We start from the raw sequence: 25,222 nt of genomic DNA on the forward strand, positions 1-25,222 counted from the left end.
GATGTGCACTAGCAGTGGTGGAATTTTTTTTTATTAGTGTGGCACGGTTCTACTAGTGCGCTGAATTGTGCTACTAGTGAGGACAAACCTTTTGAGCATTTATTTGACATCCAGCTTGAGGTTCATGTGTTCGCATGCTTTGTCCTCACTACAAGGACAACTTTTCGGATCCTAGTAGGACATGCTACTAGCAAGGCAAAACTGCACTACATGCTACTAGTACTACTACGAAAAAAATGCTCAAGGGACATCCCATTTTATCCTCCATCTGGCTTGTTCAGTAAGTGCTCTCGGATGAAGACCACATTCGTCGCGTTCTCATCTCGCTTCAGTACGTGACCACTCGGAACATGTCACGGGAATGTCGCGCAATGTGTGTGCTAGTGTACACTTGAGCCTTCTTCCTGTCCTTCCTCTCTCTTGAGTCCACGTGGGAACGCGCCACCTCTTCCGTTAGCTCTAGTGCTTTCTTGGAAAGGAAACCGTCCGTTGGTTCTGCGCCAGCGTAGTGCTAATTGATCTCTAGGAAAAGTGGTTATAGCGCCCGACCGGAGCGTCCTCTCTCGCCCGTTTGGTCGTCCGCAGATGCTGTGAAGCAACATCCAGGAACACGCAAAGATGTTTATATCAGTGCTCTTGGCGGTGACCTCAGCGGAGGGTAAACAGTTTTGTAGCAAACAACCCCCTGTGGCCACGTCTTCTTGGAAGCCGGACCGCGCCAGCGCGCAAGCTGCGGTCACCTGTATTGGAAGAGGTCCCGGTAGGCCTGAGGGATTTTTTCGATCTCCACGGGCCGCGGTAAGAAGTGTGTGAGTTTCTGGTGCTTTTTAGTCCTGCTGCCCTCCCTGGGCGAGCCGTCTTTGTTCAAGGCCACGTAGTAGAAGCGCGACGTGTCGTTGTGCTTGTAGAGCGTGGACGCGTACGTGTTGTACCAGTTCTCCTCAAACTGCTCTCTGAACACGCACTCCGCCGTCAGCTTCCTCTGTAGAGAGAGGGGGGGGGGGGGGGGATGACACGTTAGGGTCTGACATTCAAAACTTCTTTCACCATTGAAATGAGTGGAATTGTCATTAATCTGTTATAGCCCCCTAAAAATCCCCCCAAAAATTGTAACACGTTTTTTGTTTTTATTTTTTTATATACAACACATTATCGTGTCATACTTCATAAAACAAATACAGTGATAACAAAAAAAATTATATAATTTAAAGATTTTTTCTATTCATTATGCAGCTCCTTCTGATGTGTGCACCTTGGCCACCAGAGGGCAGCATAATACATGAATACTGTAATATGTGTACAAAAAAAAAAAAAAAGACGGTCACAACCACTACAGTAACGAGTTGTTTTTTGAAGAGGAAAAATAATACGTTTGTTTTAAATATCTGCGCTTATAAAGCTCAAATACTTGCTACAAAGTTAACGCTAGCTAGTTTCATTAGCCTGTCTGCGGTGTTTTTCATTGTGTGTTAGCATTAGCATTAAACTAGCTGACGTTCATCTGACAAAGATATGTGGTTTGGTTAAACACACAATGTGTAATTCTCATTTTGTGTTTAGTTTTATCAAGTAGGAGTGGCAATAAGCAGCTTTAAGCAAACACTTAACAGCTTTTTTTTGTGAAGAATTGTTTACAATCTGCCAAACTGCTGCTTCATATGTTCATATGTATGGATTTACAATTTGCCGCACGTAAGTATTACTGAGGGCCCATCGATTGGTTGCAAGCGGACTAGGGTATACCCCACATCATGCCCAAATTAACTTAAATTATATTAACAATGGGACTGTTTCTTTAACCAATCAGATTTCATATTAGAAGGTAACTGGCCACCAGTGACATCCTCTGATTGGTTCTTTGGAGTGAGTTAAGTTTGACTAGCAACACATGTAATGATCTACACACATTAATACATTTAATAACCAGCTTTTCTGGTAAGTATGTTGCATTTTAAGGATTGTTCTTATGTTTTTAACAAGCTACTTAATTAAAGTTCCAGGTTCACGGCCCAGCTATTTCAGATTTTTTTTCTTTAGTTAAATCTCTACTTTGTTCAGGCCATGTTAATTGTTGGTGTAATTGCACTGATGGCCATGAGATGGCAACACATTACTCTTTCAAACTGTGTACATTTGAAAGAAGAAGACTGAAACCAGGAAGTAGACCGAAACCAGGAAGTAGACCAACAGTATTTCAAGCACAGCTGCCATGGTATGGAAATGTCTTTTTCAAAGTTAAATCCCTTGTAATCCTGCTTTTAACATCTACAGAAAGCGATGGCTGGAGATTAATTTGATAAAGTTCATCTTTAAGCATAATTATTGTTGTATATTGTAAGATGATTGATGATTGTTAGTTTCACTTAATTGCAGGGGTGGGGTTTTAATGTATTGATTTTGAATTGTTCCAGATGATGTATGTGATACAGTTGTGTACTGTTTTATTGATTTTTTGTGTATTATATGGATATTATGTATAGATGGATTACAAATTCACTCCTGTGAATGCTAGAAAGTCATCTCAATGTCTTACGGCCTCTTAGGAGCTGAATATCCAAAGTAACCTGAAATCGACCGTGACTGTTCAAAATGGAGCTTGAAACAATGTTTAATGACGTGTCCGACGAAGCAGTTGGCCTTCGCTTCCCGATATATAGCGTGCGTGTCATCAAACACAGAAACTCATTTAAGCAGGTGCTCATTATGACGAGGGCAAGTCATTAGGGACGACTTTTCACTTAACATTCCTCCCTCGCTCCGCAGACCTGCTGACCTCTCGGGATCATTTCCCTCCCTGTAATGCAACATGAACGCTTAACAGGCGTACGCGCGCGCGCACACACACAGCCAGCGTCTCTAAAAGCCGTCCTGACAGCGCAGCGTGAGCGATGGCTGCCGGTTCAGCAGGTGAGAGCGAGCTGGCTGAGCGCGTGAGAGCAACGGGAAGACACGAGGGTACGAGCTCCTCGGCTGCCAAAGACCAGTCAGTCATGCAACGCCTGCTTCTGGTTCTGCTCTGTAAGCAGCCCGCACAGAGGGAGAATCCCCCCAAGAAGGAACCCCTCGACTGAGCCATTGCAAAGGAGCAGGGGTTTGGCTGATGGTCTGTCAGGCTGTGCTGAGCTGTTGTGTGTAAACACAACCCTGAAGACACATGACCGGACGGTCCTATTAGACACTTACTTCGGCGCATCGCAAGCTCGTCAAGGTCTGGTGGCTCGTTGCGGCGGAAGAACCCTTCTAACTTTTGACCCTGGGCCTCTTTTTACTTGGGGGCGACGGGCTTATAGCAAAACATTTCTTGCTTTGAATGTGTCGTCTTTAATTCCAATGCATATTTGTGGTTTGCATATTCAGATTTTTTTCTTTCGTTATTTACTGAAAATCTCCATTCGTTGTTTGTGCTCTGGTCAAAGCAATAACATTTTTACTTTGGTGATTTGTTTGCCCATGGATGCTAGCATATTAATGTATGCTAGCTAGGAAGTGTGGAACTGCCAATATGGAGTAAACAGTTTTGACCAGGCTATGCATTGATAAAGTTGGAACGTATTGATGAAGTCGTTCAAACCTACTGAGAAATCGTTCGAATGTATTGGTGAAGTCGTTTGAACGTATTGGTAAAATGTAGGCATAATGCTAAAACATACAGCATTTTTTCCCATAATATCATGGGGTACTGCCACATTTGCGCAAAAAACAACACCACCACCACCACCCTGTGGCATTCTGGGAATGAGGAAAAAAAATGCCTCTCGGCCAGAGGGCAGCCATCTTACGTTGCCACTGTTATCAACCATTTATATTTGTTTTTCGCTGAAAACACTTATCAGTGCGTTGTCCGTACGCCACACACTGTGGCATTTTCTCAGCAGGGAAATCAATTTATTCAAGTTAGCTTAGCGAGTGGAAACGTAAGATGTTTGCTTCACTTCTTGCTACGGCGAGTAAGCGGTCATTGTTAGTCCATTTATGTATAAGTTAGTGTGTTTTTAGCATTTAGCAAGATAGATCAAAAATGGACTGATCCACTTTGTGGGTCAATTTGACCCAACTTTCTGGGTTGTTTTATACAATAGTGCTGTTAGTTAATTAATCACAAAAAATGATCACATTAATCATGTATTACCTCAGATTAATCGCACTATTAATTTTGACCACAGATGATCCTTTAGCTTGACAGCGGATGGTTACATTAAAGGTAGCACAGGTTGTGTTTGAGCAATAAACATAAATAGATGCATTAAAGTAAAGAATTTAAAAAATACTTGTGTATGACATTCAGAATATTTGTTCATGTCAAAATATTGGGCTCATATTTTAAATTATGCAAGTAATTAACTAATCAGAAATATGAGGATGAGTTTTTGACCCAAGTAAAGGATCCGACCAATATTTATGAGTTGTTTTACACTAAAAGACTCATTTCTTGACTCAAAGTTGGCTTAAATTGACCCAATTAGAGGATCGGTCCATTTTTTGACCCATAGTTATGGGTAAAAAATAGCCCAACTATGGGTCAAAAATGGACCGATCCTTTAATTGGGTCAATTTGACCCAACTTTGAGTCAAGAAATGAGTCTTTTATTATTGGTCGGATCCCAGAAAGTTGATCGGTCCAATTTTGATGCAATAATTGGGTTACTTTTGACCCAACTGTTTTTAGAGTGTTCAAACGACTTTACAGTACAGTTGAGTGACATTTCCCAGTTAAAACTGTCCATGCTAAGGTAATACTATCGGTTAGCCTCATGGGAAGGTTGTTTGTGTTGAATAATTGAACTGCTAAATAAATACATGTTGTTTATGTAACATGGGTTCAACATGCTAACTTTATGGTCCTGGCCGTTTTAAGTGTTTTGCAGACATCTTATGACTTCTATAGAACTACAAACCAGTTTTAGGGTGGCAGCAAAATTATAGCATAGTTATCTAACATAATAGACTTTTGTCAATAGTATAATTTAAAAACCAGCAGGTGCTGCTGTTTTGGTTAGCAACAGAATTCAAATCAGCTCATCTGTTCACTTTAATGAACCGTGGAGACACATTTGACTAACTGGGCCATGGCATCTTTGAGAGGGCCGTTCACTTTTTTGACGTGGTCATGTTGGTCAGGTGGGCTTCTCGTCATCCCCCAATCACACCCCCCCCCCCCATCAGCTGCCCCCCGCCCCCTGGGGGTCAAAGCCCCAGGATAGCAGACTCTGATAGCACGCAGTAACAATATCTGCACTCAACACAATGGGCGTGTTTAAAGGTAGAAAGGTGGCCTCTGTTTGGAAACGCTCTGGGATGGAGGTCGCGGGGTGTGGGTGCGAGGGAGGGAGGGATGGAGAGGGGAGGTAGGGGTGCTTGGCCCCGAGAGGCCCCCAGGTAATGCCTTGGGACACCTGATACACATAACCCTCACATACTTCCCCCCTCTTTGTCTTCATCTCTTTCCTCTCTCTTGAGATAAAAACATTCTGCATGCATGACAAAGAGGGGGAGATTCTTGAGAACGAAGCAAACTCAAGGTCATCAAGTTCACCAACAACACACCTCTGATGGCCTGGACCCACTTTGACAAGACTTTAGCAATATTTCTGCGAGCTTGAGGAGTGTTTTCGTCAGGTTGCTTTGTAATCTGCTATCGAGGATTCATTCATAGACGTGAGGCATCAAGAGGGGCGGAGCTACAAGAGGAGCATGTGAGACATAATTGTTTTGTCTCAGTGCAATTTCCTATCAGGCCACGAGCCTTGACAACGCTCCGAAGCCCAGATGATTACGTCTATTTGCCCGCAAACACTCTAGAAGATCATCACTGCACTTTTCAGGGTGACCCATATAACCTTGAGCTTTGCTAAATCCATGGTGGAATATCCACTTCCATAAACCAAATCTTTAAACACTACAAGCTTCCCCTTAAAGCGATAAAATATCAAATAAGCCATCGCTAACTTCTGTTTCGAAGCATTGTGCATCAACCCCAGGCAAGGAATGGAGGGTTTTGACTCACCGACCCATAGAGCTCTCCTTTCTCGTTCATGCCGAGGTAGAGTCCGGCGTCCACGCCCCTGATGCTGACCAGACCGACTGCCAGACTGATGAACTCCAGGATACCTTGGGATCAAACACGCACGCTGGTGAGGAAGCATTATACTGTACACATCCAGAAAGAGTTGTCTGTGCATTTTGATGATCAAATTGTTTTTGTTTTGGGTTCTTTTTCTACTGGTTTGACCCTGGATGTCTGTGATGCAATTACAGAGACAGGAACTAAAATGTGATGCCTTTTTGTTGTTGTATTTTTTATAGAACATAAGTAACATTGTACGGTGTGTGGGAAATAATTGGGAGTTTAAATTGATTTAATATTTAAAATATGTTTAAATAAATATATTAAAATATACATATAATAAGCTATATTTAAGTATTTTAATAAGTTTGCACTTGCTATACAGCCAAGGCTGTACACTCTAAAAACAGTTGGGTCAAAAGTAACCCAATTATGGATCAAAAATGGGCCGATTCACTTTATGGGTTGTTTTATACAAAGTGACCCAACTTTTTCACCTAAGTAAAGAATGCCTAAAGAATTGACCCAAGTAAAGAATCTGACCCATATTTATAAGTTGCTTTACACTGGAAGACCCATTTCTTGACTCAAAGTTTGGTCAAATTGACCCAATTAGAGGATCGGTCCATTTTTGACCCATAGTTGGTTGTTTTTTTAAACCCAACTAGAGTGTTCACTGCGAGTGTAAACTGTCCACTCTATAACTATGGGTCAAAAATGGACCGATCCTCTAATTGGGTCAATTTGACCCAACTTTGAGTCAAGAAATGGGTCTTTCAGTGTGAAGCAACTCATAAATATTGGTCAGATCCTTTACTTGGGTCCAAAAAATTGGGTAATTTTGTACACTCTAAAAACAGTTAGGTCAAAAATAACCCAATTATAGATTTTTAAAAATGGCCTGATCCACTTTATGGGTCAATTAGACCCACATTTCTGGGTTGTTTTATACAAAATGACCCATTTTTTTGACCCAAGTAAGGGATCTGACCAAAATGTATGAGTTGTTTTATGCTGAAGTTGGGTCAAATCGACCCAAGTAGAGGATCGGTCCATTTTTGACCCATAGTTGGGTTATTTTTGATCCAACAGTTTTTAGAGTGTAGTACCGATGTTTGTTGAATGTTTTATGAAGTGTTTTTTGTTTTCTTTGCTCGATTTACAACCGGTTGAAATGTGACACGAGAGATGTTTGGCAAGAAGTCTAGCGAGCGGTTGGTGCCCCGACCCCCCCCCCCCCCACCTAACTAGCAGTGACTTTTATGAGGAAGCTGAGCCTTGTGTGCCTCCGATGCTAACTCACAGGAAGTTCCAGCGCGAGCGTACGTGAACTTCAAAGTTTGGGAAACAAGCAGTCAAATTAAAAGCCTGGATGCCGGGATGCAGAGGTTAGCAGTCAGACAGGATCCAGCTGGCAGAGGCCAGGGTGCGGCCACCTGGCCCCCATCTTCCCCCGAGCTCACCGGGTGCCAAACACTGACACTGCGCCTTTTTAATCAGAGCCATGTCTGACAAAAGGCCTCGCATCTGAACCTTAAGTCGAGCCAGAGACAAACACGAGGACCACCCATCCTTTTTATGCGCACCGTCCTGGTTTTTTGGACGCCTGCACTGGAAGCCGACCAGTAGTCCTGCTTCAGCCTGCACCTGCGTGTCTGCATGTTGCACGTTCGCACCCAGGCGCCACTTGTTAGCGGCAGAGGAGAGGAGACACCTGCGGCCGGTGCCCGAAGGGGATTAGGCGGGGGGAGAAGCGGGCCGAGATTTTCCCTCCCTGCACGCCAGGTGACTGTGACGCACGGTCGGAAATCCACTGGGGATGTAAAGAGCTCAAGAGTGACACCGGTGGAGATTCATTTAATTGGTTGCGTTGCCTCATCTGCAAACAATATAGACGACACTTGCATGTGGAAGCAAGCTGGTATACCACAGGCAGGCTTTGGAAAATAGAAAGTATAGATTAAATAGGGATGTTTGATATCACATTTTAGGCTGCTAGTACGAGTCTCTTGAATAGTCACCGACACCAAGTACCGATACCATTAGTACTTTTTGATTAATAAAAAAAAACAATGACAGATCATTTTAAACAAAGGCATATTTTTTCCCAATATAGCATTTTCCTTAAAACTACATAGAATTAATAGCAATTTTCTATTCTTATATTTAATATGTAGTTTTTGATGGTAAAAGGGCCACAAGATGGCTGATACTGGTATCGACAATCATCGTGAGTACCGATACCTTGAAATAAGGCCAGGTATTGGCCTGATACCGATACCTGGTACCTTTACTCGCCTATCCCTATTCATTACTTTAATGAACATATTTTAATGAAAAATAGTTAAATTAGCTGGACATAGATGTTCATGGTGTCTCTCTTTCCATATATTAGGAAGCAAGGAAACAGTTTCTAATCGTTGCTTTGTCAAAATCACCTCGTTACTTTTTTGACGACAAAAAAAAATTGGCTACAGTCAAGTTTTTGAATGGTTGATTGAGAGAAATCAAGATATTCCTCTTCCATGGTCTTATTTATATATATATTTTTTTAAAAGCATACAATTATTGTATTTTTTGTAATATGCCTTGTAGAGCACTTTTGAACATTATCAGAGAAAAGTGCTCGATACATCAATTTTATTTACTTTTGCTTGAAATTATTTTATACATTAGGCTTTCGATCTATCTATCTTAATTGGTGCCTTGCTCAGTGGCACTCGGAAAGTCAATTAAACACGCTCCCACAACACGTTCTATTTTTTTTTCTTCTCAAACCCGAGACCCTACACAGCCAAGTCTTCAAAGTGACCGCCTAACCCAAACTAAGGTGCACAAAAAAACGCTCCTTTCAATACATTCAAATGGATGAATTAACTGTACGTACCAAACCTGCTGTGGTCCTGCCTGGTCCCGTGCACAGTCCCGTTCGGGAATATCTCCAGCTGGAAGCCGGTCCTGCAGTAGAGCTGCCTCCGCCTCAGGATGCCTTTGAGGTGTCCGAAGTCGGTGGGCGACCCCCGCTGGAGGCCCCCTTCGATCTGGCCCAGGCGCTCGTTCAAGCCCAGCGGAGTCTCCGGCTGCAGGGGCGCGTTCCCGAACGCTGGGAAACTTTGTAAATCCAAGTCGAGCGCTCCGAACAAAGTCCCCACCTCGGCCATGGTGTGCACGGCCGTCAGGTTCAAACTAAGCGAAGGCATTTTAAAGCGGAGCAATCGGGGGGGAAAGTGGTGAAAATGTCCGAGCCATGCAGGCTGAATGAAGTTGCTCTCGTCATCCGTTTTGATATGTGCGCTAATGAGAAGGAAAAGACTCGATTATATACATCCTCCCCACGCATTCTCCTCACATTGGCCACGCCTGGCTGGCATCCTCTTGTTGCGCGCACCTCACTCGATCCCAGCGCGGACTCTTCTAATCCAACTCGTCTGCGTAAAATCTCCTCAATGAGAAACGGCGAGCGGCGCGTTCGAAGGCCATCCTTGAACGTCGACCACCGCGCGATCCATCTGCTGCCTTTTCAGAGCTGGCGTCTCCCGATTTCCCAACGAGATGATGAAAATAACTCGCGCATATTCTCAGTGCAATCCAAGCTTGCGCGCAAGTGTCAGTGCCAACAACTGGAGCTTCTCATGAGAGTCGTCTCTCTTCCTCCTCCTCCTCCTTCTTCTTCTCCTCCTCTTCCTTCTCCTCCTCCTCTTTGGAAGCAGGTGCTTCCTCGCCACTCTGCACTACGTCTGCAATGGGCTGCAAGCAAGGCAGCAGCTTTAACCACTTGTAGGGCCTACTACTGGTGAGAAAGGGAGGGGAAGGTTGAGGGGGGGGGTGCTTAATGTGTCGTGCACCATCAAACGTGACTGGTGTGAAACCACCACAGACGCGCAAGTGACTTTAAAGACCCTGTAAAGTGAATTCAGAGATTCGTTTGGAAATACGTTACAGAAGCTAAGAGAACAAAAGACAGAATTCTGATTTATATTGCGTTTGTGGAATATGAGTTAAGTAGCAAAATCCACCTGTTTGTAACCGTCTCGGGCGGCGGCCATTTTATCACTTACTCTCGACTGAAAATGAACCAATCACGACTCAGCTTCAGGAAACAGATGAGCCACGATTGGTCATTACCTGACCCCCGAGCAACTGTGATGTCATTGTCAGTCGATAGCAAGTGGCAAAATAAGATGAATAGAAATTGGTAGATTTTGCTGCATAATTCCACAAACAATCTTCACCAAATTGTATGTGAACATCTCTACTTAGGCCGACTTCAACTGTAACAAATATTAGAACAATTACCCCAATATTTTTTATTATTTAAAAAAAATATATATATTAGAAAACGCTTAACGTCCATAAAAATCAAAATATTTGGGCAGATGTTCTGTTATTTTCAGAGATAGAGATACTCTCATACATTTTGGTGATGATTGTTCTTTTCCGACATTAGACGTTTTTTTGCTTTTTTTTTTACACTTAAATGTTTTGAACTGTGCTAATTGTGGACATAGTGTAACGCGTTAACATTGCGTTTTTCATTTTTTTTTAGCCAAAGCTAAATTAGCGCTCTCTGTCACACGTTGGCGGAGTGCCTTCGTTCGCATCCAGCACAATTGCCAGCTACTTCGTTTTTATTCCAAGGCCCACTTGTGTCACTACAGCTAGCAGTTTAGCTCGCTAGCTGTGCCTACACCCTGAAAACGCAACTTTCCTGGTTTCCACAATTTACAGAACAGCTTGGTGCCATTATTTCAATTCCCAAGCAAAAAGGTGACGGCACGTAGGCCTACTTGCCCACCGCCAATTCGAGAAAAGCCCAAGAAGCTTGTTAGCATGCGAGCTAGCCGGTGGCTAGCGCCTCTTTAGGCCACTCGCTGAAATACAGTATTTTGAAATTCAAACTTTTAGTATTTCTGTAGATTGTTGGATAATTTTCTTTTTATGTTTAAAGTAGTATAGTGTTGTAGTTGTTTTTGCACATTTTTGTTATCACCTTTCTTTTCTGATGTGACATAGCTCTTGTATTGGTTCTAACTGCAGCAGGTGTACCAAATGGTTTGGTCAGAATGTGCAACACATAATCTATCAACGTATATATTTAATACCACAATAGTTTTTACTATTTAAAAAAACAAAACAAATGACCGTGTATTTATACTGTATGCCAAGAGCGCATACAGAAATAGGGGAAAAAAGATACGTCTGGACTTTGTATCTCTTCTGTACACAGTGGGGCAACAAGTCCCGACATGTGGAAGCCTGGCCTGAAAAAAGAAAAGAAAAAAGAAAACACAGCTGTTTTGCACAGACTTTGCTTGTGTCAAGTGAAAACAAACTGTAGGAGTGTTTTAATTAGATCACTGTTCTTGAGATATCAGTGACAGCGGGGTGGTTGGTGCGAGCGGCATGAAGACATCAATAGCACAATTCAAGTCGGAGACATGTTGCGTACGTTAGACCACCCTCGAGCTGTCTTTTTTGGAAAGCACCCCCCCCCACCCCCCACCCCACTCGCCGACCCCTCATCAACACAAGCAGCAGCATGATGTGCAACCAAGTTGTCTGTTCAAATGACTCGTGTACAGTACATAGAAAAAAAAATCACAGATTTTTTTTTTTATTCGATTTAGGTCTGGGCTCTAACTTACGTTCACATCTGGTTGAGCCATTTTTGCTGTTCATCACATTTCTTATTGCCGACTTAATGATTAATGAAGCTCCTCGCATTACGTCAACATAGTTCCTTGGCGCCAAGATGCCACAAGATGGCACCAAAGCAATACTTGTATATTAGACACAGCTATAACTAACTAACTAACTAACTAACTAACTAACTAACTAACTAACATTTAGTTTGAACGAGAACCAATTTCTTGGGCAAACCTCTTAAAAAAATCTCAAGATAAAGAAAATAAATGACATGAATGAAGGCTGTGCACTTGTTGTGGGAATGCTGAAGCATATGTTATTGTGATTTTTATTCTCCACACTTTTTTATCGTGAAACAACTCCCACATAATACTTCTGATTTACACCGTTCAAATTTTAGTTCATTCGATGGTTCGATACAAACTGACTTATCATATCAGGAAATGGATGATCATTTCTCTGAAATGATTATATCCCACCTTAGACAGATTGCAGTTCAAGTTTTCTTTTTATTAATTTGTCATTTAACTACAAGTAAAAAAATGTAATTTTCACATAATGTATCTTTCAATTTACTTCACAAGCACATGCATTCAAATCTTAGCATTGAGCTTTTCAGCATTCCCACGCAATTTTTGCAGAAATTGCCCTTTGTCAGGTTCAAATTGTCACTATGGACAAAGGAATTATTTCTAAACTTCACCTGCCTTCCGACCTTTTATGATGAGTTTTATCTGCTGCCCTTTACAATCTTTATGAACTATAGCTTTACCTTTCAGATGCAAATAAGTAAATGTCAGGAAAATCCTACTAGGTCATTATTTGCGTGTAATGTTTGTTGCCAGGTGTTCACTCACTACTATTTGAAAGCCAAATCCTCATGTTTTTTTTCCAGATTTTTTTAAATAGCTTAATTATAGTTAGAAATTAAAAGTTTTAAATGTAGACTATTTTGGTTGATACGGTGTAGGAGTGGTTAGTACGTCCGTCTTCTAGTGTTGTGGAGTTTGCATGCCCCCCCCCCAATTTTCTGTTTGTGGCCCTCCGTGGAAAACGTTTGGATATCCCGCCGAGACAGTACGACTTGACACCCTCCGAAGCACGCAGGCCTGCTTAGCAGATACTTATAGTCCGACTATAAATCTTTCTGGTGTGTCGGGCCCTCATTGAAGTCGGCGCAGGGACAGTGGCTTTCAGCACCATGCCGGCTATGAAAGGTGGCGAGGGTGACGGATGCCCTGGGGCCTCCACTCGGTGAATTGGCCGAGGGGTTGGCGAGGAGTCGGGTCAAGTGCGGCTTTGTGCGAGCGGACATCGGGGCGCTCGCTACACAGGGGCCTGAAAAGAAGTTTTGTCTCAGTTTAGGGCAGAGATATGAAAGAGACGAGAGAGGAGGAGGGACACAGAGAGAAGCTAATGTGTAGTAAAACTAAAACATAGAAAATGATCTTGCTAGCTTGTGGAGAAAAAAAGTCAAATATAGAAGAAAAAAAAACATTTTTGACTGATGATTAATAAGTAAAATAAGGATGCACACGTACATTAAGATAAGAAGAAAGTTGTGATTGAATTTTATTAATGTAACCCGTTTTTTGAAAATTACAAAGAACATATGCCGTTAGGTATTATCATTATCTGTCTTTATGTGTTCTTGCTGCTTTTGTATGTCGCTATTCGTTATTTGAAGGTAGATCCTTGTTGTAATGCTAATTCTTATTAGCCTGTCAGTGGCGTTTTCCATTCAAAGATAGCAATAAGCTGGTAGTGTCTCAAAAAAGACGTTTGTCCTGTATTTGAATCTAAAATGTGTGTCATTCTTTTTGTTGGGTTTAGCTTTATAGTAGTCCAACTGAGGTGTCGTTAAACAGCTTAAAGTGCACTCAAGGAAGGCGGAACAACATACGCTACACGCTCGTTTTTCTTTGATTCTAAAGTTTTTATGGCCGTGAAAAGCCACAATCGAAATCATGATTACATTTCACCTAATTGCCCAGTTGGCGAGTAGCAGCGTATATTTACAGGAGGCCGAATATGAGATGTGGAGCTAGCTGTAGCTAGCTAGCTAGCTTATTGCTAGCTAGCTATACAGTCGTCAATTAACTACAAGACCAAAGATAAGCATTTGCTGTTTATTGTTACATGTTTTAATTAATAAAAATAGACTGTTGTAAAATATAACCATAAAAACCTTACAGAATAAAATGTAAATAAACCAACTTGATTTATTTAGTGTAATGTAGCCAGATGTCATAGTTTGTGAAAGCAGTGTTTTGCCCCCAATTTGTTATGGAACTGGGGTTCCACTAAGGCTCCAACTCAATTAATTACCCCCCCCCCCCCCCCCCCCCCCACACACACACACACTTCACTGGAGCTATGAAGAGCTCACTTGTAACTCAAGTCAATGCTCTTAAGTCAAGGGAAAACCCTCACCCAAGGTACCACTATAGAATATTAGTTTGGTTCAATTCAGTTAGACTTTTCTGTTAACAAAAGATGTAGAAGTAAGTGCTGACAAGTGATTCAATAAACAAATGACAAAAAACCCGAAAAGCTATAATATGAAAAGTGCCTTTTTATTGACTAAACTTGCTATCTTCTTCTGACATAAACGTCAATTTTTTTCTGACACTGAGGTCAAATGAAATCAAACTAGTGAAAAAAAAAAAGTGATACCTTTTGATTCTTTCTTTTTTGGTAGCTATTAGAGCTACATCTGTTGCTGGTCAGCTGTATTTTATAGTTGACAAGGCAGATTTATGGCTGCAGACACACGCACGCAAACACGCACACGCGCACACACACACACACCAACTTAAAATGTTCCCATATGCCGCGAACCTGCCGAGGATATAGAAATGAAGATAATGACCTCAAGTGTACGTCTGCAGCTTTGAAGTCGCTCTCCCGGGAGAACGCACACGCACACACGCAGTCCCAATTGAAAATACACTCGCCGGCCTGGATTGGAGGCTAACAAGTCCCTCACCTATTTGTTTGGATTAGAAAGAAATCATACGTGTCCTCTTTGGAAAGGTTAGCAAAGGTCTGCTTAGCCAAATAAAGTGGATATGTTTTACATATAGATTCATGTTGGATTCAATTATGGAGCCTCGCTGGAGGACTGTTTTGACATTTCGGGAAAGCTGCTTGTTCATGTCGGTGATGTTCTCGAGATACAGTATTTCTTTGAAGTCTGTGCAAGAGAAACAACTCGCTGTTCCAAAAGCTGCTCCAGAGCTTTGTAAATACCACCATGCATCTCATTAGTTAAACTAATAAAACAAAACAAAAAGGAATGCTTGGTTTATGTAATCTGTTGATGCTCATTCAATGTCAGGAACGGGTTTTCATGTCTTTTAAGAATTAAGAGATTCGATCCCAGGTATGAATTCATATATTCAAATGGATAAATGAAAATAAAAATAAAATAAAATAAAAAATAATTACAGATTTTAATATAAGAAAATATAAACAATAAGTGTAGTGTATATTGTTAAAGAAACAAACAAGCTAGGACTATATATAACTTTTTTTTTAATTATTGATTAATCTGTTGTTTATTTTGTCAATGGATTATACAAAAGCTTTAATTATTATAATTATTCAATAATAATAATAATAATTTATTATAATTATTTAAATATGATTACATTGAGCAGTCCTGTTTTTTTTTTTTTGCCATACTAGAATAAAATGTAACTGCACATCCACTACAGTAGGTGGCAGTGGCGCTCTCCATCGTCAGAAAGTGTGCAAGGAGGATTGCTCCACTGAAGAGGTGTACTTACAACAATTTTATAGACAAAGACAAGAGAGATGGGTGGGTGCGAAATATTTTCTTCTTCCTGGGGTGGGCGTAACCCCCCCCCCCAAATTGAGAAACACTGCCTTAATGTTTTGGTCCATAAAATGTTGGAAAGAATGCACAAATGTTGATCATTGTTGTCCAAAGTAAAAGCAGCTGTTTGCAATTGTCTTTATTTTGGTTTTCACAAAGACAACACTTTTTTTTTTTTGCTGCCAAGAAAGTTTTTCAACAACGTTTTTTTAGGGTATTTGGATATTACTGAATCCGAAAATGATATTGGGTTTCCCAAATCGGTTCTAGTTTTTGATATATTCCATATTATTGTTTTAAATCCAAGTTATGACATTGTTGTTCTGGATGTTTGATACCACTTTTTTTTCCCAGACCAATACCAGTATGAGTACTCAACTCTTAAGTAGTCACCGATATGGATACCAAATACTGATATCACGAGTACATACAAATCCCCCAATAAACAATGACAGATAATTTTAAAGCGGCACCTTTATATCCCAATATACACTCAAAAAGATGGCTTCCTACTGCTTGTGACATCACTTGTCTGATCACATCTGATCTGGGATCAGGTTCTTGTGAACCCCTCTTAACCTCAGCCACGTGAGGGCACCAAAAGATGGCGTCACTTGATGTCGGCGGCGAGCACGGGAGATCACCCGGGAGGGGGGGGGGGGGTCAAAACCCAGCACGTCCCGGTCACCCCAAAAGTTGCAGGGAAGAGACGCACGCTCCTAGAGAGAACTGCTGCTATCATCTGTTCTTATTTTACCTTTTGTCAAGCAGCATGTGGAAAATGATCTTCGCTGTGAGTTATTTGCAGAGCTGGATTCCGTGTTATTTCATTCCCAAGCAGAGACATAACAGAGAGGGTCTCCACTTTCATGCAGGTGGTCCCTCGGCCTTGTTCAAGGGCGCCGTGTGCGCCTGGGAGGGAGGGGTGGAGGGCTTGGGAGGGAAGTGGGGGACGGACAGATGCATGCGAATGTAGGTAATGGTTTAACATTTCACGGCCTGCCCACCCAATGTAAAGATAGTTTGCGTTCATTAGTTTGCTTTGCTTGCATGCATTAATGACTGGGTCTCACCTCCCGACCCACAACCGAACATTTTGAACCTTATATAGCTGTGGGGGGGATCTGTAATTGTAGTTTCGACATAAAGTTAACCTCCCCTCTATCATAGGTTCCAGGATCGCGCTCCCGCTATTTCGGTTTTGTTTTTTACAATCTAACGCCTGTCAAAATTGGGTGTATTTCCACTTTGTACCACTAGAGGGCAGCACACTCATTGAAACGGTGTAAATTTGAAAGAAGAAGGTGGAAAACAGGAAGTATTTCAGCGCAGTCGAGTTTTTGTTGAAAATTTGTGAATATTATCTGCTGTAATTCTGCTTTTTGGCCTGAAGAAAGGGACGGCTGTAGTTTCATTTTGTAATATACATCTTTGAGCATGATTAGTAATGTATATTGTGAAATGATAAGTGGCGTTTGGAAAATATAGGATTTGTTAACTGTAAATACTTAGAAGGATCGGTAAATCTGTACAATATTTTTTTTTACAATAGTGTTATCCGTTGCTGTTGCTCTTATGTAAACATACCTATACGCTATTTAAATAGGGTAATTTTATATCGTAGATTTAACTTATTGTAGGGATTGTCTGGAATGTAACCCCTTGAGATGGAGAGATTTCTAAGATTTTAAATTATAAGTCTTTCAGATATTTTAAATTCAGTTTTGACATGATGAGATTGTTATTTGACTAATCAAAAATGACAAATGTCTCAAACTGGAGTTAGATTTCCATCATTCACTAACTGAGCTCTATAACATATCTGTAGTGGGAAACCCATTTACATGAATGGCAAAAGCGACATCATTTGCCCTAAGCAAAATGACATTGCTAATATCAGTAATTTAGTTTTGACTAGGCAAAACTGAATTACAGATACCTCTATCTGTTGTTTTGACTAGTCCCAATTACATTATCGACGAACTTGAATGAAAATGCCAACGATTCAAAATGTAATTACAACAAGGGATGATTGACACTTTCTTGTTGAGAACAGCTATAGCGTTCCCCCGCGTGTGTTTCTTCGCTTTAACCTCGAGCGCTGTGACATTCGGGGTTCGTTTGGGGAGTGTGTATGCGTGATCATGATCCTGTCTGATGAGGGAACAGGCCCTTGGAGCGAGACTATTATGTTCACTACAACCCAGAGCAAGGATCCAGCCTCAAACAGATGTTAGGCGGCCTTTGTAGAGGCCTTGGCACGCAGCCCAGGCCTACCTATCTGCACAGCTATTTACATGGCAATCCAGCTGCTCGCTCTCTTTTTTCCCCGCTCGCTCGCCTTTTCGCTTATGCGCCGCGCGTATTTGCGTGCCCCCTCTCTCCCCTCGCCGTTTGAAATCAAATACCCGCTCACGTATAAACTTTGATCAATCAAAGCCACTAATTTGTTTAGCTGACAAGACAGCTGAATGCAGGTTCGCTTGTAGGGGGGATGAAAAAGACCAGGCGGTCCGGATCCCAGAATATCTTTGTGCTGACGCAAACTTTACCCAGCCATTTATTTTTAGTTATTTTTCCCTCTTAAAAAAGTCCACCACATTGCTGATATTCTTACCTGCTGAACTTTTTGTCTGCTGGACTATTGTGGAATCTGCTTTCTCACTCACTGTATGAGCTAATGTTGGAAGTTCTGCGCTACCTTTAAGTGATCTTTCCATCGAGCAGCTTTACCATTGCCAAAACCCTTGAAACGAAACACTTTTCAGTTCCTATTTGCAAGGTGCTGAGGTACCTAATGGGAGATGCAAAATTGAGATCTGGAACTACTTCCTGCTTCTGTGTCTAAGAATAATGGGAAAGGTAGTCTGACTAGCTTAATGCTGCGGCCACCGGTCAGACCCAACGCTAACTGAGCTTTTCATTAAGGATATTTCCAGGTATTACATCGCTGTGAGGTAAATCGCACAGCCAGCTTCCAATAGCTGCCGAGACGGAGCAAAAAGGTTGGATAATGATTTAGTGCATTGATTTGTTTAGCATTGTCAGCCTTAGCATTAGCTAAAGCAGTAACACATCAGCGGTCACCAGATTGACTAGCGATTGAATTTTTCCAAATAGTTCCTGGTGAGAATTTATTGCCTATTTCATTGTCAGTGAAACTGTAGTGTCGTGGTATTTGATCACTATCAACATGGGTGTGAATGGAGAAGAGCTAGTTCGCAAAAGCACAATCAGTGTTGCCAACTTAGCTTAGCTAATTTAGGGTTGCTATAGCTAGCATGTCCGACCGTTCTAGTGACTATTTGTCAACTGTTTTCACAAGAAAGGAACCCAGCGGAAGAAATTTGAGGCATGGATGTTTGTTTGCCAGCCAAATACTGTATGTGGGTATGAAAAAAATATTATGACATAAAAAAAAAAAATAATATAATTTATTGCAAATTAAGACTCGCTGACTCGCAGTTTAAGAACCACAGTCTTATACTAATTTGGGACAGAAGGAAGCATCATGTGCAAGTGGAAGGAAATAGTCAAGTCAGTAGAGGGCGCTGATGTTTTCCCAGCCGACAATGAAGATTCATCAGTTAATTAAAGCGGAAAGTTCATCCTTTTTTGTCTTGAACATTCCGTCTTCAAATTTGATGAGTTCTGTCCCCGTTCGTGCAACTCAACGTCGCTGCTAATCTCCCCTGCGGTTGTCAGACCTGCCATATTACGGAGGTCATTTGCCGTCAAGAGTGATGCACACTTTGGCGTGACTTTGTAGGCCTGCGCACGAGAATGCTTGCAGTTTGTTTACCAAATAGGATTAACAGAAGGCATGTCATTGCTGTGCTCACGGGTATGAAGCAGCTCCTCCTCTACCAGAGACGTTTTAATTGACTCTAACGTTTTGGCAATCACTGAGCATAAAATCCCTAATGGGGCCTGTAGGTTCATTGTTGATTAATTGTATCGTAGGGGGAAATTGGAAAAGCAGCCCACAGTTTCCACGCGAAGTCTTCAACGTTCAGTTCAACTTTGATGTTATAAGGGCAAATAGTTGTTAGGTTGAGACAATCTCTCCACTGGCAGAAAGCGGAGCAGAGGCTGAAGAAACAGGTGCAGCGTGTTCATCACATCCTGATGGAGCAGACGGAGGGCCAAAAACATATTGGACGTGTTTGCAAACAGATGGCGAATGTTAGCTCACTTTGTCCAGCAAGAAGGGAAAGAAGTCAAGAAAACAATAGTTTAATTGCAAGCGGCACGAAGGACACGAGGATCGATAGAGACAAGATTGCACTTTAATTTGGAGCAGATTTCTCTCGAATGTTGTGCCAAACTATTGGTGAGAATCCTGGTGACGACAACATCCAACTGCTAAATTGGGCAAACCCACAAGCAGGTTCAGTCATTTCGCCCAGTGGAACCTTGAAGTCTCATCGTAAATAGTTACTTACTGCGGGAACATTTGAAATCAAATTGTTGCCATCATAAACTATCCTTTTTTTTTTTGGGGGGGGGGGGGTTATTATGTGTATTTTCATAAATAGGCAGATCGTTTCCATAGCTGTTTAATGTCATACCTTGAGTCTCAACTATACCAGGGAGTTTTCTGACATACAAGCTATCAGCCATTCTTTTCTTTTTTTAACCTGCTAGCCAAAATTTGTGCTATGAATGCTAGTTGATGTCAGTACACTCCGTTTGGCAGCTAGTGGATACGTTTTCAAAAAAGTCTTCTATTTTGTTTTTTATACTGCCAGTTGACGTTCTTTTTTTCAAAGTAAACCTAATACGAAGAAAATGACAACCACATTAGTGCCTTAGGAAAGTCTGCTAGCTTAATGCTAACAATGAAAAACGCAATTAGCAGGCTAAGAAATAGCATCCCCGCTCTGATGTTATAACCCCCTTCAGCAATGGATATTTGAAAACGGTAGAGATGCTAAACAGCAGCGACACGTTGAAACACAAACAACACTCCCAGCCATCTATTCTTTATCCTTCGTAAAAAACGAGCAATATTACTGGCTGACCTTTATACTGCCCTCTTGTGGCCAAGGCGTGCACGTAAAAAAATTGTGTTACAAGAGAGCATAGAACGAATGAAACTCAGGCTTTTAAATTGCGGGGTTAAAAGGGACCAAGCACAATGCTGGGTCACAAAAAAATGGCTCACCGGGCAGGCTAGCCACTAAAAAATAAACAAGTTTTGTTAAAATAAAATTGAATAAAAAAATAAAAATTATATAACTCATTTGCCTGTGCAGGTGTGTGATGTGCCATCATCAAGCGATTTAGTGTTCACGTGCTTGCGATTTTCCACAATGTGTTTTTCTGTCCACTGTGTGTCATATTTTCTAGCATTCCTCAGTCACGTGCCCCCCCCCCCCCCACCTCACTTCAACACACACACACAAACATACACACGCACACCTTCATCTTCTGTGTTTGTATCACCGCTTTATTTCTCTTGTAAGGTCACGCAGCAGCACAGCTGGCATCAATATGGCAGACGTCTTTCTCCGTCCAGCGCTGGAAACTTATATTCATCGGGGCTAATCAGTTTAAAAGATAATGAAAACAGAGATTGTTTACAGAGATTAGACCCTTTGGAAATGGAGTAATCAGCGTTCTGAGAGCGAACTGACAGCGCTCTGCGCGGCAAAAGCGAGCGACGTCTGCCCGAGCTCTTCCAGCCCTGATGTCATGGCAGATAGAAAGAAGATGGAGGACGTTCTCCTCGGCTCCTCTCTCCATTTGCTCCTCTTTGCAGGAATGAAATTAGTCAGCGTGTAACGGACGGGGGCACCTGTCAGCCAGATGTGTTTGAGTAATGAGCAAAGTGGAGCATGAAGTAAGCTTTTTGACAAAAATGTGAAGAGAAAAATTAATCTGGGGCCTAATTTCACTCCAAATATGTGTTTGGATTTATGTGGATGACTTCAGAGAGGTGCTACATCTTCAACATATTTGTAAGCGTAAACTGCAAGGAAGCGCATTAGTGAGAGCTTGTTGCTCGCGTTGTTGTTGTTTGTTGCCGGAGCAATTTGAGCCCGTTCCCATTTTATTGATTGGACAGACACACAGGGCCTCGTCTTAATTGGGGAGGGGCTCGCTTGTAAGCCATGAAAGAAATTATCAGCATCTCACATCTCATCCAACAAGGGGGCAACATGTGTTTAGGATTTAGACTCGCATGCTCGTACCACCACCCCCCAATTCACCAGCCAAGCAGAAATTGTGCACTCTTAAAACTGCTGGGTTCAAAGAAACTCAAATTGGGTGCAATAGCTTACCCAGCGCTGGGTCCTAAAAGGGAATGCTGGGTTATGTATACCCAACACATTGGGTTGAGGTTTACTTTATTGCATAATACTTAATGCTTTTTGTTTTTTTTTAATCTTGCACCCGGACAACACTATATATAATCGACGCCTTCTTAAAATAATCGCCTATGTCATTTTTTTTTTTTTAGATTTTTCAGGAAACACAAAAAAATTAATCATTTGCATCATGAGGAGATGATTAGGCAAAAATTAATAATTTTTGCAAATGATGAAAAAAAAATGACATAGGCAATTATTTTAAGAGTGTGACACTATAAAAAAAACTAATACTAAAACTAATAAGAACTATACTAAAATGAAGCATTTTTCAGAATAAATTAAAACGAATGAAAACTATATAAAAAAAACTTGGTGAAAACATTCATTAGAACTCACAAATGTAAAAAACAAACAACACCTAAAGTCAAAGTAAAAATGAAAAATCCAAAACTAACTGCAATGTACCCAACTGGATGTAACCGACCGTTTTCGAAGCCTTGAAAAAAATATGTCCGTGTATATTTTTTTCAAGGGTTCACTATTAAAAAAAAAAAAGTCGGGCCGAAGTTACAGGTTAAATTTCTTTATAATGCCTTAACACTATGAGGCTGGATAGCCTAGAGGTAAAGGTCACTACTTTTGGTGCGCCGGTTCGATCCCCATCGTGGTCGACATTTTAGGAGTCAACTTTTACGAGTATTTGCACTATTTTACGAGTGTTGATTTGATTCTGGAGTCTGGAAAGTGTGGAGCTATATAAACTCTGAAAAAGTGTTGAAATCAACTCTGTGAGAGTCAATTCTATCAATTTTATGAAAGTAGCTCGTGTGTGTCACACGAGAATTCCATGAAGTCTGCTTAGTGTCCTTTTCTTCACCTTGTTTTCGCATACTTTGTTGGCGAGGACTCCTTCTGGAAAGGAGCGCGAGGGTGTGACTCTTTTGTCTAGGTCAGAGTTTTGAGCGTGGCGGGAAGCAGCGAGGCGAACCTCGGCCCAATGACCAACGCCAATGGCATCCTCCGCTACGGCACCGGGGGGACTCTGTATTGTGAACACTGGACATAAAAGTCACATCAAGTTGCATAATAAGGTGAAAAGAGAAACACGGAGGTCTTTAGAAAAGGAAGGTTCTAACTTTGGAACCGTAGCGCAGCGCTCTTTTTTTCTGTGAGATTCTTTCTCAAGCACCCCGGGGCTTATATCAAGAGTGTTTAAGTGCTGCGCGTATGCCAGCCGTTGCTCCCACTCTGATGCTCTTGTTTGCCAAATCTGCCCATTCATTTCTTGTGAGAGCGACCCTGACAGCGTACGCCATCCATTTCCTTCCCAGAGGAGCATGACAGGAGGCGGCCTGTGCTGCGCCGAGCGCCAATCGGAGCTCGGAGTTGGGTGGTCTGTCCGTCAACAGCAGATTTGAGGCCGGGCCTGAGAAAAGCAGCTCGCCCGTATCACTTTCAAAGAGTGAAACCCAAAGCAGCGGCTGCTCTCGGCAAGCCTGCTGCAGCCTCATGTGCACAAAGACACCTGTTGTCCGGCCTCCATAGGAGGACTTGATCCATGGAGGTGTTCACATTCATGCCATCTTGTTTTCACTCGGTTGGGTTGCACATGATAAAGTGTGTGGAGTGCTGAAAAAGCACGCTGTGTCAAAAACAGCTTTGAGCATAAGGAAATGGCTGACTGTAACGGAAACGCCATTCAACGTTCCTTCGGCGGCGTCTGTGACAAGTATAGCGGCAGATCCAGCAGATGAGGCCGTGTTTCTTTCGTTTTCAAAATAAGACGCAATTTATTTGCGGTGTAGTGAGAAACGATTTGAATGGGAAAAGTGGTTTTCATGCAAACGATGTGAGTACATATACAGTAAAATATATACCATAATTTAATTGCATTGCATATATATATATATATATATATATATATATATATAGAAAACAACAAAATAGGTAAATAATGTGAATAATACAAATTAGCATAGCATAATACAAAAAGACCAACATTTATAAATTTGACAAAATTTTGACCCCCAAAAAAGCACAACTTAAATAAATTCTTAGAAGAAAAAAAAAAATACAAAAATGTTTGCGGGGAAATAAAAATGATTATGAAAGCAAAACGATCACATGAAAAATATAAAAAGTAGAAAACAATACATATTACCAACAAAAATATTGGACAAAAATTCTACAAAAAATATTGGATAAGAATACAAACAAAATTACTGAAAATATTCCTCAAAGAAATTAAAGAATACGTTCGAAGGCATTAGAAAACAGGATAAAAAAATATGAGACAAAAATAATAGATAACACACTTAGAAAAAAAATACATTAGAAGAAAAATGAAAAGTGAAAAAAAAAATTGACGATTAGAAAAATATGAGGGAAAATACAATAAATCTGATAATTAAAAAAAAAAAGTAAAATACGTGAGTTCATCAAATCAAACAGAATCGAATCGTTCCACCCTTAAATATGTCAAGATACATATCGGAGAAAAAATATATATATATATATATATACACACACACATTTTATTGTACATTTAAAACAGATATAGAAATTGCGAAGAAAAGCTGGGAAGAAAAAGGGTAAGTACTGCCCAAAGCGGTTAGTGCACCACACCAGAACACATGCTCATCTTAAGTCGTTAAACACACATTTTCTTTGTTCCAGCTTTATGCGACCACAAAACAATTATTGCGCGCAGTTGTGCTTTTGAAAATGCAAATTACAGCTGTGTGATCATTAAGAAGGTTTGCATATTGCAAACCCTCTCATCGTGTTCATCACTGTTGATTTCATTGCGTGAAGCCAAGCTGTGACGAGTCTCTCGGCGCTTTTAATGAGAAATGACACATGCGGTAATTTCATTGATTTGTCTTTGGACACCAACGGCTTTATCGTGATTCTACTCTGGGGCGCATCAAATGGGCGTTGACGCCTTATGAAGGCCAGACACTTTAGCTACACTCAAGTGCTAATTGCGCTAAATAGAAAACAGAGAAACGCAATTGTTAAAAGCTGAGTTGAGAAGCGGACTGTATTTGATCGACGACTTTGATCTGCTGAGTTCATGAGTGAGATCTTGTATGTCACGTAAAAAAGGACCGAGGATTTTAAGATAGATAAGATGTTGCTATACATTTCGATTTTTCCATAAATCTTGTTTGCCTTTTATCGAATACATATTTTCGGAGAAATAACGTACACCAGCTCCAACACAACAAACGTAAAACCGTGACGGTTTCTTCACATTTCTCGGCTCTTTAATCTTCAACGTAGTTGCTGGCATGAGGGTGATTAAAAGAATAACACTTAAAAATTAATAAGCAAAAGACGGGAAAGCCCGTC

At 41.2% G+C, this 25,222-nt stretch overlaps 1 protein-coding gene and 1 long non-coding RNA gene across 5 annotated transcripts in view; one reads left to right on the top strand and one right to left on the bottom strand.

Annotated features, from left to right (window-relative positions):
- Positions 1 to 51: 51 nt before the first annotated feature.
- fgf16 (fibroblast growth factor 16) lies at positions 52 to 9,700 on the bottom strand. Its single transcript, XM_077578892.1, has 3 exons — positions 8,952 to 9,700; positions 6,005 to 6,108; positions 52 to 982 (listed from the first exon to the last, which is right to left on the bottom strand). The coding sequence occupies exons 1-3, from the start codon at positions 9,262 to 9,264 to the stop codon at positions 737 to 739; spliced, it is 663 nt and encodes a 220-aa protein (XP_077435018.1). The 5' UTR covers positions 9,265 to 9,700; the 3' UTR covers positions 52 to 736.
- The window catches only part of LOC144059651 (uncharacterized), a 50,567-nt gene continuing 27,373 nt past the window's right edge, over positions 2,029 to 25,222 (top strand). Inside the window, exons 1-2 of one of the 4 annotated variants that reach the window (XR_013295707.1) lie at positions 2,029 to 2,212; positions 6,045 to 6,131. This is a non-coding gene — a long non-coding RNA (uncharacterized LOC144059651). The remainder of the gene's footprint in view (positions 2,213 to 6,044; positions 6,132 to 25,222) is intronic. The other 3 variants (XR_013295709.1, XR_013295708.1, XR_013295706.1) reach the window with 3 other exon arrangements.

This window comes from Vanacampus margaritifer, chromosome 10 (assembly GCF_051991255.1).
Source record: "Vanacampus margaritifer isolate UIUO_Vmar chromosome 10, RoL_Vmar_1.0, whole genome shotgun sequence".
In the NCBI taxonomy this organism is placed as follows: Eukaryota; Metazoa; Chordata; class Actinopteri; order Syngnathiformes; family Syngnathidae; genus Vanacampus; species Vanacampus margaritifer.

Excerpts from the sequence above, each read along its gene's own strand:
- fgf16 (XM_077578892.1), bottom strand. The coding sequence starts at position 9,264 with ATGCCTTCGCTTAGTTTGAACCTGACGGCCGTGCACACCATGGCCGAG. Across the intron at positions 6,109-8,951 it reads GCAGGACCACAGCAGGTTTG|GTATCCTGGAGTTCATCAGT; the intron begins GTACGTACAGTT and ends TTTGATCCCAAG. Across the intron at positions 983-6,004 it reads AAGGAGAGCTCTATGGGTCG|AGGAAGCTGACGGCGGAGTG; the intron begins GTGAGTCAAAAC and ends CTCTCTCTACAG.